The sequence below is a fragment of the Pezoporus occidentalis genome, unplaced genomic scaffold (genome assembly GCF_034315485.1).
Source record: "Pezoporus occidentalis ecotype Australia unplaced genomic scaffold, CSIRO_AGI_Poc_V1 ctg9, whole genome shotgun sequence".
NCBI classification, from domain to species: domain Eukaryota; kingdom Metazoa; phylum Chordata; class Aves; order Psittaciformes; family Psittacidae; genus Pezoporus; species Pezoporus occidentalis.
The window spans coordinates 181,558-197,931 of record NW_026916262.1 but is presented as its reverse complement, the minus strand read 5'-3'; the positions used below and the strand labels follow the sequence as shown (position 1 = coordinate 197,931).

General features: G+C 39.0%; 1 protein-coding gene across 1 annotated transcript in view; it reads right to left on the bottom strand.

The window, feature by feature from the left end:
- The window catches only part of CRPPA (CDP-L-ribitol pyrophosphorylase A), a 125,058-nt gene that overhangs the window by 93,152 nt on the left and 15,532 nt on the right, over positions 1-16,374 (bottom strand). Inside the window, exon 3 of the mRNA XM_062605176.1 lies at positions 3,173-3,322. Within this exon, the coding sequence (XP_062461160.1) occupies positions 3,173-3,322 (150 nt within the window). The remainder of the gene's footprint in view (positions 1-3,172; positions 3,323-16,374) is intronic.

The window sequence follows — 16,374 nt, the reverse complement described above, 5'->3', positions numbered from 1 at the left end:
TCCTCCTTATAGCCAATCTAAACTTCCCCTCTTTAAGTTTTAACCTGTTACCCCTTGTCCTATCACTACAGTCCCTAATGAAGAGTCCCTCCCCAGCATCCCTACAGGCCCCCTTCAGATACTGGAAAAAAAGTTGCTTCCACCACTATCTGATGTTAAAATTGATGCTTACTGAAAAAGTCTGAGATTATTTTTTAAGAAATATTTTTATAAATCTACAGTATTGTTTCAGTGTGGTTAAGAAGCATCATTCAAAATTATTCAAAACCATCAGAAGACCTAGCAGAATCCAGTACCTCACCAACATTTTTTGGACTGGCGTATAAAAATCATTACTATAATTCTTTTTAATCAAGCAAGAAACAAAAAAAAAGTTTTCTAAGGAAATTACTTTTAATTTGATAAAGATTGCACAAAACTATTTTTAGATATTTTAGTGGTGTCAATAGCTTAATATTTTCTAGTTCTAAACACATTCAATCCAGCAATAAATGGAGAAGGAGCACTAGTCTACTCTGCCAAGATTGGTATCAGACAAGAGCAAAAAAGACCACACACAGCAAACATGTAAGAATCAGAGAACTGGCCTTTAATTGAATGTTGCAACTTAGTGGCCAAGATACTCAGAGATCTTACATTCAGGAAAAACAACATATCCGGAAGTAAACTTTATAAATCTACCTACTCATATCGGATGACGCATCTGATGCATTAAATAGAGACAGAGTTTAAAAGCAGTATTCCACATTACCCACAATGTAACTGAAAAGCCTATGTTACTTGAAGAGATAATTCAAATAGCTTTTTTCTAAGGAATGCATGTTTGACTGTTGTTTTTGCCCCACACTGTTGTTGCATAAAGGTCACAACTGTGAAAAACACACAGGAGCAGGATCATGATCCCATGCCAAGTCAACCAAAATTAATTCCATTCCCAGTTTTGTGAATGACTTGCAAATTGAGTGACAAAATTACTTTATCTTTTTTTTGTTCATCTGTATAATGATACTTACCTACTTCAGTAGGTTATCTAGGTTGGAACCTAATTATGGGTATGTTAATATTTAGGAAGCATCATACATCCATTCCCACAAAAATCTGTCCTACAGTAGCTTGTCTAAGTTTTTCAGGACAACAATTATCTATTTTTTTTTTTTTTTTTTTACTGTTCCCAGAACAATAGGGTCTTAATCCTTGACTTGGAGAGCTAGATACCATTGAAACATAAATAATTAACAAACAATAATGAGTTGAGAGGTTTAGCGAAGTGTTATCCTTCCCAGAGCTCCAAGGCACAGAACATTTAAATGACCAGGATTTAGCCAATGCGAAGGGAACTGGGGACAAGGAACCATAGCCTTGGTTGCTTGCTAACAACTTTGGTGGCTTGCTCTTGAAAGAGCAGGGATACAAAAAAGACAACTGATGGAATGCATATGTGAGAAGAGAACACTATTCAGAGGAACATACGGACTGAAAACATAGTTGCCTTTTGAGAAGGCATTTAGGGTAAAAGCTTTTCATGTGTTTGCCAGCTCTACTGTATCTGCAAACTAGAAGCAAACACAGCAGGAAAAAACAAGGGTTTGTTTCGGGATTTGTGTCTTGTTGGGTCGTTGTGTTGTTGCTGGTTGGTTTTTTTTTGAGAAACACCACAAATATGTAATTTGGAAAAGAGGTACACCTCAACAGGAAAGGAACAGTTGTACAATCAACAGTAGCTGTTGTCTCTTGAGATGTGTTCTATGCACATATATAGAATCACAGAACAGTTAGGGTTAGAAAGAGCCTTAAGATCATCTAGATCCAACCCCCCCTGCCATGGGCAGGGACACCTCGCACTAAAACATGTCACCCCAGGCTCTGTCCAACCTGGCCTTGAACACCACCAGGGATGGAACATCACAACTTTCCTGGGCAATCCATTCCAGTGCCCCACCACCCTTACACCCTTACATATGCTGCCTTTATCATGAGTATGCCCGCTACTTTCAAACTAAAGCCTCACTTTCAAAGTAACTGTATCAGCTGCGTGCTATTGTAGACACTAAGAACATCCCCCCTGCCTCCCATCAGAAGTAAAAAAGTTGGATTTAGTCCAACCACTTGAGTAGCTCTTCATCTTGGACAGTGCTTCATCTTCAGCATCTAAGGATAGCTTCAAGTATCAAGCATAAAGGGTATGACGTGGAACTCATGCCAACATTTCTAAGTAAAACAATTACTGAATATTAAGCAACTTTTTTTTCTTCATTGTTTGTCCATACCACTTGTTCTGCCTTGGTGATTTCTAAGCTATGTACTCTCTGAAGGTGGGTATCAGTAACTTGGGCTTGTTTACTCTAGAAATGAAAGACCTATGGGAAGTGCGACTATCATCAGTACTGAAGTGAAAAATAAAGAAATACTCTGCTTCCAGTCAGGCTGGAAGATACCTGGAGGACAGGCAATTTCCAGAAGGTGACGAATGAAAAGGAAGTAGAATGCTGAGACGAAAGCCTGGAGTGTTTCCAGTAAACTGTGAATGCAGGGTGGGGCAAATGAAAGCAGTCATCAAGAAGGATAAAGGCAAAAGAGTCAGGGTTTAATATACTACCAGCTATTTTTATTTTCTTAAATAAAGATAATGTTAAAGCAATATATTAGAAAAAAAATAGAATTACAAAAGATACTCCAGTAAAATTATTTTCAGCCACTAATCAAAGTATGTACAACACACATGTAACACAAAACTGATTACTTACCTAGATGTATGAATATTATCCCAACATTTTAGACCAGACTGTATCACATCATATTAATGTCATTATTAAACTGTGCACCCAAAACTCCTGATGCTCAGTCAACAATGCATACTTAATACATACCTAACTTTAAACACATTAACCCACTAATTTAAGCAATGTATTTAATGCACAATAAAAATTAAAGCAAATCTTTCTAATAGTTTAGACCCCCCACCTCCTCTTGATTTTGGCAGTTTGATAATAAAAAAACTTGAATACAGTAGAAATAGAAAACATTTTCATCAAAAGACTACAGAGAAGTAACATGCACACAGTTGTGATCTGAAACGGATGCTCAATCTTGATTTTTGAAAGAAGAGAAATAGTTACTTTTTTTTAAAACTAAACCAAATGGAAAAAAGTCTTAGAAAGTCTCAAAGTCTTACCTGTTGGTAAGCTTCATAGATTATATCAAACAAGAAGGCCTGAGGCATTTCACTCGCTCTGTACCTGGCACGTTCCAATGAGTGATCTAGGCAGCCATCTGCAGCAGAGGCAATAACAGTAGAAACTAGAGGACGAATTGCTCCTGCTGCCTGTGGAACAAAACATAGAAAGAGGCCTAAATGTTACTAATACTGAAGCCTATCAGAGTGCTGATAGGCTCTACCTCAAAAAAAAGTAGAGTTCCAAAATATATTTTCTAGTTACTTATCTTTTATGTATCTCATAATGCATAAGTCATGCTGAAGTCTGTATGAGACTTTTAAGTTGAATAAAGTAATGGAAGACGGCATATGTAAATACACAGTGAGGAACAGCTAACAAAAAAAAATCTTAACACCTTCTTAAGCATCAATTGCAAATACATGCACAAATCTGAGTTCAGTTCTCAGACTCTTCTACATGCATACTAGGTGGTTTATGTGAGGACAGTTTTAGGCCTATTCAGATAGGAAACAGCAGGAGACAGACTTGAGAGGTCTTGACAATCCACACCTACAGCTTTCACAGATTTCAATCTGGCTAAACTGCTCAGAAATCAGCAACAAGAAACGTTTCAGGAAACTGAGCTTGCTCCTCCATGAGAATTCACCCTGTGAAATATTGAGTAACCACACTTACAAGTGTATACTGGGAAGGCAGTATATACATTAGAAAGCATTCAATATGGAGCAGCACTGTGCCCCAGAATAAATATTTAAATCCTTGTATTCCAGTTTTGGGTTTCCTGAAGTTTTAAACTAATTAAACATATATCTTTGATCTTCTCATAAATATACAGTATTAAAGATCTATGGCATATCTGGAACAGAACTCTCCTAGCTGCTTTTAGTCATTTTGATACCAGAAAGTTACCCAGACTTCATCAGTCACTTATAAAATGTTCACATGAACTTACATATGCTAAAAGCAATTGGGCGAAGAGCTGTTCACACAATTATGAAGAAAAGGATAAAATGGCAAAATATTGTTTATCAAATCACAGGGCAAAAAGCATGCTCCATAACAATGCTAACCACTGAGAATGGCATCCTTACACTATACAGTTTATCAGCAATTTTTAATGGCTATAAAGAAGAGTAATTGGTACTATTCCACAATATTTGGAATTATCCAGCATCTTAAACCAGTACACCTAGAAAATCAGTCTCAATGGTAAATTCTGACACTTTTTACTGCAACCACAGAAGACCATCTGATGTCTAGTGAGCTTTGACACAGTAAAAAAATAGGTCTCATGACATAAAAGAAGAGCACTGCCCTCATATATATGAGTCCTGTCCATTCTTACAAGATTTCTGACCTCAGATAAGCATACAGTGGCAGAATGAGACACCAAAGTGAGCCCAAATTCCTTTCTCTTCTAAGAGGAAAAAAACTGGTTGTCTTCCCTCCTCTCCCTCACACTACTGAACAATAAAACAAAGAGGAATGCAGTCAGCGTGTTGAGCACTTTATGAGCTCTAAATTACAGCTTCTTAGTTAATTCTTTTGCAGAATGAGGACAGAGATGTGAACCAAAATCTGAAAAGCACTTTTTCTTTCTAATACATAGGAAGAGATATCTATATAAAATACTACTGTCCTGTGTTCAGCAGTAGCAGTCATTTTTTCTCCTTAGTAGCTGGTGCAGTGCTGTGGTTTTGACTTTCGGCCTGGGAACAGCACTGATAACATCGATATTTTTAGTTACTGCTCAAATGTGTAGTCTGGCCAAGGACTTTCTGAGCCTCATGCTCTGCCAGGGAGGAGGGGAAGCCGGGAGGAAGCAGAGACAGGACACCTGACCCAAACTAGCCAAAGAGGTATTCCATACCACAGCATGTCATGCCCAGGATGTAAACTGAGAGTTAACCAGAAGGGCTGGTTCACTGCTCGGTCAGGCTGGGTATTGGTGGGTGGTATTGTATTCTCTTCCCTTGTTATTTGCCTTATCATTATTATAATTGGTGGTAGCAGTAGTGGTTTGTGTTATACCTTCGTTACTGGGCTGTTCTTATTTCAACCAGTGGGAGTTGCATTCTTTCGATTTTCCTCCCTGTCCCTCCAGGAGCATGGGTGAGGGGGAGAGGAAGAAAGGCACAGAGTGAGCGAGAGGGCTGCGTGGTTCTGATTTACAGCCTGGGCTTAAACCATGACAACTACACAGAGCAAAACACCATCATCCAAAGGCACAACATGGTACAGAAAGATCAGTGAGAGCTATGAAGTCACAGAACTGTCTGTAAAGGATCTTGAGAAGTCATCCAGCCCATCCTTCTGACATAGGCAGGATTAATTTTACTTCTGTAATAGAAAAGACAAACTGACAAAACTAAACACCACTATAATGTTAGTAATATGTCCATGTATTAAATGAGGAGTAAATTTAAGAAATGTACTTTGAGGAAAAGCTATGCACAAGTAGAAGTAGAGAGTTTAAATTATGTGCAACTTATCCTTTATTTCCTATGATTCCAGGACATGGGTTATTACCTCTATATCCCAGCTGCTGGGCATTTGGACTACATTTTTTTGCTCTGCTGTCATATTTTAATTGGTCACAGACAGAGGGAAAAAAAAAAAATGACAAAATTAGAAGGTCATGGGAAAAGAAAGCGAGCAGTGAGCTAGCCACAACTTTTCTGTAATTAGTTAAATCTATTTGATTTTTTTTCTGAAGCACTTACCATTCCAGAAAACCAGCTAGCAAAAGAGGATTTCTTAGGCTGATCCAATATTTTATTACAGTTTTTAACAATCATGTCATGTTACATTTTAAGCATAAAACAGGCCAAGAGAATACAATGTGACTTGCGTAACCAAATCTCACAAGTGAAACACGCACTATGAGGAACAAAAAACCAAACTGCAATTCTAAATAAAAATGAAATACTCAAAATTATGTTCTTAAAAAGAGCTCTGAAACACATTGTTTTTCTGACATCTGGTTTATTGCACAATAAAAATTCATGAATGCCTGTATCAGAATGTGACAATACACTGAACCATATCTCCTGCTCAACTGAGGCCTAGCTCTTCCAGAAGATTCAGAAAGATTCAATTTCTAATAAATCCAAACACATCATTTTTTAAAATACCCAATGAACTTGTCAAGTAATTGAGAGCTTTGTGGCACCTAAAATTTGACAAATGGCATTTTCAAACAACTACAGTTCTGCTTTACACTACCCCAGTACCAAGTTCAGCATGACAAACTGAGTTTTTCACCTGTCTTTCCGCCATTTTACTGAGAAATCACAAGATGGGCACAACAAGATGTCTTCTGCAGCAAGCCCAATTAAACTATACCTGACACTGACTGAAAACATGAAGTTTAACACAAAGAGTAAGATTTACGGTTGACTTCTGATGATGCAAGGGAGAGAAATTCTAGCTATGTATGCAGTGACAGGGTAACTAGCAGTCATTTGATTAAAAAAAAAAAAAAAAAAAAAAAAAAGCTTTTTCTTCCAAAAAAGTACAACTCAGTCCTAGACTACTCTATGCAATAAATGGAGAATGCAGAGCTCTAGTACTACAGCCAGGAAATTTCTACTGCCCAGAAAACCTTTATATGATGAGCAGCTGGAGTCTGAAAGCTGTGAATCCCTGAGCTACAGCATACTTGCTAAGGTGAAGCACTGAGCTGAAATCTTAAAATCCTGTGACAAGATACAGAAACTGGTTGGTTGGTTTGCTCAGTACTGGTTTGCCTTTCTGCAGGACCTCTCTCTGCCTCAGCACACACACATGGGCTCCCTCAACCAGATGATATGACCCAACACAGGGCTGAGTGTTTACCACCTAAGGCGACTTTCAGACTAGGTGAAACTGGAATCAAGCAAAGGAAAATCTTGGCCTGTGTATGCCCTGCATTGTTTTCAGATGGGACAGGAAATCTGAGTTCCTAACACAGGAAACCTTGCATCTGCAGTACTTCTGGCAACCTTTTCTAGCTGGCATACACTGACACAACTGCCAAACCCAAGCTGGCTTACAAGACCTCACCACACATGCTTCTGCTTCCAAACTTGGCTCACAGGTACCTTCATTCATGGTGTAGACACAGTATTCAGCATATAAAAACAGAAGAATTGAGATGTGAATTTTGTTCTCAGATGGAGGTCAAAAAGAGAGGAAGAATTTAAGATGTATGGCTCGTTCTGCAGTACTCCCTTCTGGTTAACACAAGCGTCCTCCCTACTCGGCACAAAGCCTTTTCTGAATCCCATTCCTAGCAGTCCTGTAATGAACTGAACAGGGAGCTTAGGTACTTAAGACCGGGCTACAGGCTACATTTTTAGGACACCATAGGGCAAATAATACAGTAAGGTACTGCTGTATCTAAAGTGGCTTTCACCCCAATGACTGTGGGGTGCAAGTGAAGAACACAATCATCCAGATAGTCTATCTCCATTCAGTTACAACATCAAGTATTTTATTCTTTGCAAGGAACTTCCATGTTGTTTTTCTGGTTATAAATCAGTAACACCTATTTCCATATTAGTAAAGAGAGTACACACTAAGTATCACATATATTAATTTTATCTGTTCTAATTTGTGAGGCTTTGACTTGCTGCTTATGTCAGGAATGTACAAGTATTTGGGCCAGGTCTCAGGTAAGAAGTTCAGACATGAATAATTTTTTATTTTTTAAAAAAAGAACAAAACAAAGAAAAAATTTAAAATTGTAAGTACTTGTTACTGTCACTATAGTTTTACAGGTTTTTTTTTTACACTTTGAATTAGCCCACTAGAAAATACAAATCCTGTGAGTCTAAAGCAAGTGCCCAGGTCTTATACTAACATTTCCCTGCCCAGAGTACTCATCTTCCACTATATAATCAATTTGGCCCAGATCTCAAGTAGATCTGCTTTCAAGATCATGCACAAAATGCATTACACACCCTTACTGAATGTGAAGTAGATAGTTAATGGATAGTTAGATTGAATTTCTTTCAATGACCGCTTTACAGCCTTCAGGCCACTTCACAGTCAGTCACTCGAGTTTTAGTGAGCCTGGAATGTCCAGAAAATGCATACACTTTTTTCACCCCATTTTTTCCATATTTTGTCAAATAAAGTGTCAAAATATCTGTGGGCAAGCTCCTAAAATATTCTTTCATAGCATAACAGACACTGAAACAAATACTGCTAACAGGTCAGCCTCCTTTTGCAGACAAAATATTGGAATAAAACCCATCCTCTTAGTTTATCATTTCCTTAAAACAACCCTAAAATGTCCTGAGAAAGCAGAATTCCATCAGCTTCAGAGGAAGCAGAAATGACAGACTGGTATCTCTCAGAAGCAAGCTCATCCATCCATCTGCTGCAAACTGAACCAACCTCTAGATGCTTTTAGAAACAATGCATTTCTTTTATAATCCATTTTAAACAGCACCAATAAAAAACATTTATAACAGATTCTAAATTTTGTATTAAGTTTTTTTCACAACTGCCTGGAGCATAGCATACATTCAAGATTTAAAGATTCAGTGGTAACTGAAAAAAGGTAGAGAATGAAGTGCATCATGCAGGTCAGTATACTAGAATATCATAAGTACTTTCAGTAGAATTTCTACTATTTCAGTAGAATCAAGGCATGCTAATGCACCTTTCCACTAAATAGTACTCATTTTTCCACTAAAAATCTCTCATTTTATCATACTTTTATTCTGACAAGAAATTGTTCAGATGCATATATACAGTGAATGCGTAAACGGGTTGTGTTTTAAGATCAGACAACACAGTTCACGTGAGTAAAACCTAAGCTGTATTGATGACACCTTTTATTAGAGAATTATATAGGAATGTTTAGACCACAGAAGCCTACACACAACATGGAAACCTGGCTAACACAATGCAGTATAGCTTATTTTTACTAAATATTCATTAAAACTGAAAATCCTCATTTTATTAAAATAAAAAAAAAAAACACAACCCAAAAAAAAAAACAAACAAACAACACACACCAAAAAAACAGGACCCATTAAAATTTCCAAAGGACTGTGGGGGAGATAGAGCTTATATCACAAGCAAGAAATTACTCAGCTTACAAATACCTCCAACACACAGTGCATTATTCAGCCGACACCAACACTCCACATCTGTAACACAACCTACCAAGAGCAAGCTATCAAATAGCCAGAGGCTCAAAAAAAGCATGAAAACCAACACACCCATACCACTGACCCAGTCATTTTTGGTAGCCAGAGTTGAAACAGAACAATGCTAAATAGCTGCAAAGCTCAAAAAGTTGAATTATATGGACTAGGAAGAGACAAAAAATCGCAGTGGCACTAAATCCTTACAAAAAATACCACAACTACAATTCCTTTTGTTTTACAACAGTGTGGTAACAAGCTCACACAACCACAGATCCTGCAGGCTGGCACACTAAGAGAAAATAAAAAAAAAGCATGTGATGTCTTTGGCACACCCTTGTCCCCAGTAGGGCCCAAGTACTAACGCAGACCCACAAAGTTCACTTACACAGCTAATTTGCAAACCTGAACTTTGAGCGAGTGGAAATCACAGTCTAAAACTTAGAAAGTCCAGTCCTAAGTGAGCATTTCCCATCGCCCTAACATGAACCCCTTCTACTTTTTAATTATACCAACAATACTTTTCTTCTCCATTCGTAGCCTCTACCTCCCCTGAACTTCATTTTCCCTACACTTTCTACCTTCTCAGCTGCCCACCAGCATTACGTAAACGTACATTTATATTTCAATCACCCCACTGCATTAGATTCAATGTTTTGAAATTACATAGGAATAGCCATGATGTCAAACCCATGCAAGCATAGCTTAACAAGTGTTATCTTTAAAAGAATGTCCTTATTTTCACGTTTTTTCATGTTTTCTCAATATTCATATTTAATTGTAACTCTTTAATCAGAGTTGTTTTCAAATATGACAAGCAAAACAGTATTGAACAGACTCCCAAATAATTTAGCCACCCTGCCTTAGAAAAAGTAAACTTGTCTTGCATATATATACACTGGAAATAAAAGTATATTAGAAATACATTTTCATCACTTCAAAACAGCTGACTTTTTCAAAACAGTATGATGGAGATTGTGGAGCTAGTTATACTTAGTAGGACAAATATATCCATCTGGGAACTCCATTAAAGTCAACTTTGTAGAGGCGAATTTGGTATTTTATCTTGCTTTTCCATGAAGACAAGGACTGCATTAGGACACTGTTCAACTGCATAACAATAACAATAGATGTTAATTTAGACAAGCTAGATAATCTAACATCTTACAAATATGCCCTGGAATGTCTTTTATTAGGTGAAAGATTATTTATATGTTACAAAACACTGCCATCTCCTAAGGATTTCAGTCTAAATTAGGTCTGGCTATGACCCAGCAAAAGAAGCTCAGAATAGCTATGATTAATTTCTTTTCATTTTATTTCATCAAACTCTTTCCACATGTTACTACAGGGAAAGTATTCTTTTACACAGACCAAACTACTTGCCATGAAGGTCATTCACAGCTATCTACAGTATGAAAAAATACAGAAATAAACACAGTATCTCTGATGCATGAAACAGGTAGAAACATGCATTTCTATTCAGACATCTGCACTCCAACTAATTGTATCTATAGTAATCAACATGCTTCAGCCACACTCAGTAATTAACATTTAAGTCAGAAGACCTGTCTCTACTGAAAGATTTCTTACTGCAAATTTATCAGATTTTTCAAAGCAAAATTTAAAATCTCAATTATAAGATTAAAATATTTGACGTTTAAGATGTTCTTTTCAAATGTTTCATATTGTAAATATGAAGGAGAAAGTATCTAATAAAACAAAGTGATATAACTATCATAAAATAAAGCAATTAGAGAACATCTTCCAATGCCCATTCAAGGTATTGTACTGAAGTACTGCATCTTTTTTCTTACATTTCTTTTTTTTTTCTTTTCCTTTTCTGCATTTTGTATCCCGCTGCTGTCTAGGGCTACATTTTCTCTTTTCTATAACCAGAAGTTGTAACTATAAGAAATTTTATAATTCCACTACAGAAATAGAAGACTTAAGAGTATTTCCTCCTCCAGCCTACAGAAGTCCTGGCAAAACAATTCTATTTGGATGGAAAAACATAGACAAAGTAACAATACAAACTATAAGCTACCACTCCTATACAGAAGTAAAGCTGATAGCTACAATTTGGCTATATGTGCTAAGTTTTCCAAACTTCGATGTGAAGACATGTTAAAGCCTGAACTAGCCAAATTTTCGAACTGAACGGATTCAAGTCTCCACACAGACCACAGATTTCATAACTCCATTCTGCACCCAGAAGCACTTATCTGCTGTATAGCAAGGCAAGGCATCAGTCTGGCTGCATGGGTTCAACTCGAATCTGTCCTCATAACATATGCCCTCATAACTCCTTCCATTAATGTCACATCCAAAAGACCCCCTCCAAACCAGGACCTCAACTTCAAGCTTTTCTTGAAGGTCCAAATACAGCATGCAGGCATGACTACAGGACAACTGGCATGACTCAGTAGAGTGGCAGACCACAAGAAAGACAGAGGCAATCTCATTATCATGCAGAAACACAAATTTGAGTCCAGGGTATATCATATCCTCACCCACACGCACACTCAGACTTTACCATGCAGCATAGACGTCATTTGCATGGCAGTGCTGTGGTGGGGACAGGATTCCTTCTACCTATTTCTCCTACTGACATACAAGAACAATACACAACCTGGGCTGTGTATCCATTATGTATTAAGGCTGAAGAAAAAAAAAGGTTATCTTCTTTTTTTAAACAAAAAGGATAATTCTTAAATTACTTATTTTGACTTTCATTGGAGGAAAAAAATAAATCAAAAGTTATAGTCATTATGGGCATACCATCTTTGATTCTCGTTAGTAAGATACCCACTAAAATTTCCTATGTAGGCAGTAACACCAACCAGTCCAATTCCAGCAATGCTGACGTATTTGTACTGGCAGCTTTTATTTGCCCAAGGACAGCACTGGTTGAAACGTTAAACAAACCTGGTCTAACACAGATATTAAACCTAATCATGAGCCAGACAAAAAAAAGTTAATTAGAACAGATGTAAGGAGTTTTGAACACCATGAAAAAAGGCTTGTATGCTAAACTTCACATAATTTCCTTGAAGTCTGTTTACCCAGCTGGCTAGGAGCAACAGTTGAACTCACTAAAATTGGGCACATGTTATTCTTAAACCAACACCAGGAAGGAAGAAGTTATAATTGTGTTTATTCCTAGATGCAAAAAGAGGGGATGTTTAATCAGAAATTTAATATACACTTTGATCCAATGTTAATGAGCTGACACTATGTTGTACATTGAACTGACTTCAAAGACACAAGATGCCTTAAACAAATGTGATGTATATTTATGACACTTTAAGAAAAAAAAACATTTCTTCTAATGAGGTCACCTTTATCAGAACATACTATCTAAGTAAATGGGAAGATTACATGTACATCAGGACATGTCAGAGCCCCAATTAGCTATAGCAAACTATAGAAGATTACCAATAACAAACTGTTGCTCAAAAATTAAGACTGCATATGTTCTTTCCCACTTTACATAATCTCTGTTCTTTTATATTTAAAGCATTTACCTTTAAGCATCACTAAATACCATTTTGATCTAATCAACAACATGCCAAATTTTAAATGCTATTCTGTGGAAAAATTCAGATTTCTCAAAGAAAATCAAACATTCCCCTCAAAAAGACAGGACGATAGGAATACGCAACTGCAGATATATATAATCTGAGGTGGAAGAAGAAAGCAGAACTAGGCCTATTACACGATGCAATTTTTCAACACACAGCACTGAAAACAAGCTCAAGAACATAATGAAACTGAAAAGAAACAAAACCAAGAACATACATACATACTAAGAAAAAACAGAGTGGTACTGCAATAATTATATAACTTCTTGATGCAAACATTTGGTCACATATTAAAATCGGTATTTTTTAAAAAAGCAGATTGAAAGTCATAAGTATGTGTCATTTATGTTGCTCTTGTACTATGAATTACTGCCATAAATCATAATATAATAAGTAATTTTAAAAGCTAGCAGGATTAAATCAACATATACAATTTAATGGTGTTATACAAATTACACAGCGTTTCTTCTAGTGCATTCTTTATCTGGGCATTCTTTGTGAGAAATTCAAGAACAGTCGAGGAAGTCTGTGTTTTCAATAAATACAACAGTACCGTATATTCAGTAAGATATATTTTATCACGCTATTAGCCAAATAAGGTCTTATTACCTTAGTCAACATATTCAGCTAATTTTTGTCACAGTGGAATAATTGGTAATGTTTAACAACATGTTCTCATTCATTAAGCTTTTGTTGTCTTGGTGGATTTTTTCAGAAGTACTTCAGAGGTTGTTTAAAATCTGCATCATGCTACCAAAGATCCACACTAAATATATGATCCAGACCACACATAGCCTCCCCCACCTAAAGAGCAGCACATACTGGTAGAGTGCTTCAAAGACTTTCTTATGACATATTTAATCTTTTCAGCTGTCAGCAACAGCTGTATATTATACGCAACTGTGATATGTAAAATTCAGTATCACAGTATGCTAGAGATTGGAAGGGACCTCAAAAGATCATCTAGTCCAATCCCCCTGCCGGAGCAGGAACACCTAGATAGTGTTACACAGGAATGTGTCCAGGCGGGTTTTGAATGTCTCCAGGGAAGGAGACTCCACAACCTCCCTGGGCAGCCTGTTCCAGTGTTCCGTCACCCTCACTGAGAAGAAGTTCCTTCTCAAGTTTAAGTGGAACCTCTTGTGTTCCAGTTTGTACCCATTACCCCTTGTCCTATCATTGTTTGCCACTGAGTGGAGCCTGGCTCCATCTTCATGACACTCCCCCTTTATATATTTATATACACTAATAAGGTCACCCCTCAGTCTCCTCTTCTCTAAACTATAGAGACCCAGCTCCCTCAGTCTTTCCTCATAAGGGAGATGCTCCACTCCCTTCATCTTCGTTGCCCTGCGCTGGACTCTCTCCAGCAGCTCCCTGTCCTTCTTGAACTGAGGGGCCCAGAACTGGACACAATATTCCAGGTGCAGTCTCACCAGGGCAGAGTAGAGGGGAAGGAGGACCTCTCTCGACCTACTAACCACCGCCCTTCTAATACACCCCAGGATGCCATTGGCCTTCTTAGCCACAAGGGCACAGTGTTGGCTCATGGTCATCCTGTCATCCACTAGGACCCCCAGGTCCCTCTCCCCTACACTGCTCTCTAACAGGTCGTTCCCCAACCTATACTGGAACCTGGGGTTGTTCCTGCCCAGATGCAGGACTCTACACTTTCCCTTGTTGTATTTCATCAAGTTATTCCCTGCCCAACTCTCCAGCCTGTCCAGGTCTCTCTGGATGGCAGCACAGCCTTCTGGCGTGTCAGCCACTCCTCCCAGCTTAGTGTCATCAGCAAACTTGCTGATAGTACACTCAATTCCCTCATCTAAATCCTTGATGAATATATTAAATAATACTGGTCCCAGTACTGACCCTCGAGGCACTCCACTAGTTACAGGCCTCCAACTAGACTCCGCCCATAGACTACAACTCTCTGGCTTCTCTCCTTCAGCCAGTTCGCAGTCCACCTCACTACCTGATCATCCAGACCACACTTCCTCAATTTAGCCGTGAGGATGCTGTGGGAGACTGTGTCAAATGCATTGCTGAAGTCAAGGTAGACCACATCCACCGCTCTGCCATCATCCATCCACCGTGTTATTTCCTCATAAAAGGCTGAGATTGGTCAAACATGATTTCCCCCTGGTGAAGCCATGTTGACTGCCCCTCATAACCCTCCTATCCTTGATATGCCTTAAGATGGCACCAAGGATAAGGTGCTCCATCACTTTCCCAGGGATGGAGGTGAGGCTGACCGGTCTATAGTTACCCGGGTCCTCCTTCTTGCCCTTTTTGAAGACTGGAGTGACATTTGCCTTCCTCCAGTCCTCAGGCACCTCTCCCGTTTCCCAAGACTTGGTAAAGATGATGGAGAGTGGTCTAGCAATGACTTCCGCCAGTTCCCTCAGCTCCCGCGGGTGCATCCCATCTGGACCCATGGATTTATGGATGTCCAGATTGCTCAACTGGTCTCTAACCCATTCCTCATCGACTAAGGCAAACCGCTCCGTTGACCTGACTTCATCTAAGGTCTCAGGGGTACAGGGCTCTTCAGGACTGCCTGCAGCAGAGTAGACAGAGACAAAGAAGGCATTCAGTAACTCTGCCATCTCTGTATCTTCTGTCACCAGGGCACCCATCCCGTTCATCAGTGGGCCTACATTGCCTCTGGTGTTAGTTTTGTCTGCCATGTATTTGAAAAAGCTCTTTTTGCTGTCCTTGACCCTTCTTGCCAGGTTTAATTCTAAGGAGGCCTTAGTCCTCCTAGCTGCCTTCCTACATCCTCTAGCAGCACCCTTATATTCCTCCCAAGTGGCCAGCCCCTCCTTCTATGACCTGTAAACTCTCCTCTTCCACTTGAGCATACCCAGCAATTCCCTATTTAGCCACGCAGGTCTCCTGGCCCTCTTCCTTGACTTCCTACGTGTTGGGATGCTCTGATCTTGACCTCGGAAAAAAGCAATCCTTGAATTCCAACCAGCTATCTTGGGCCCCTTTACCTTCAAACAGCCTTGCCCATGGGATTTCCCCTAGCAATTGCTTGAAAAGTCCAAAGTTTGCCCTGCTGAAGTCCAGGGTTGCAATTCTACTTGCTATTCTACTGGTCCTACCACACAAGATCCTGAACTCCACCATCTCGTGGTCGCTGCAACCAAGGCAGCCCTCAACCCTTACTGCTTCAACCAGACCCTCCTTGTTAGTGAGGATGAGATGCAGCAGCGCTCCTCTCCTCGTCGGCTCATCCACCATTTGCAGGAGGAAGTTATCATCCACACACTGGAGGAACCTCCTGGACTGCGGCTGGGTTGCCGAGTGGTCCTTCCAGCAAACATCAGGGAAGTTAAAATCCCCCACAACAACCACAGCCTGTGACTGTGAGCTCTCAGCTGCCTGTAGAAGGCCTCGTCAACTTCCTCACCCTGATCTGGTGGTCTGTAACAGACACCTACAACAGTATCCCCCCTGCCAGCCTGC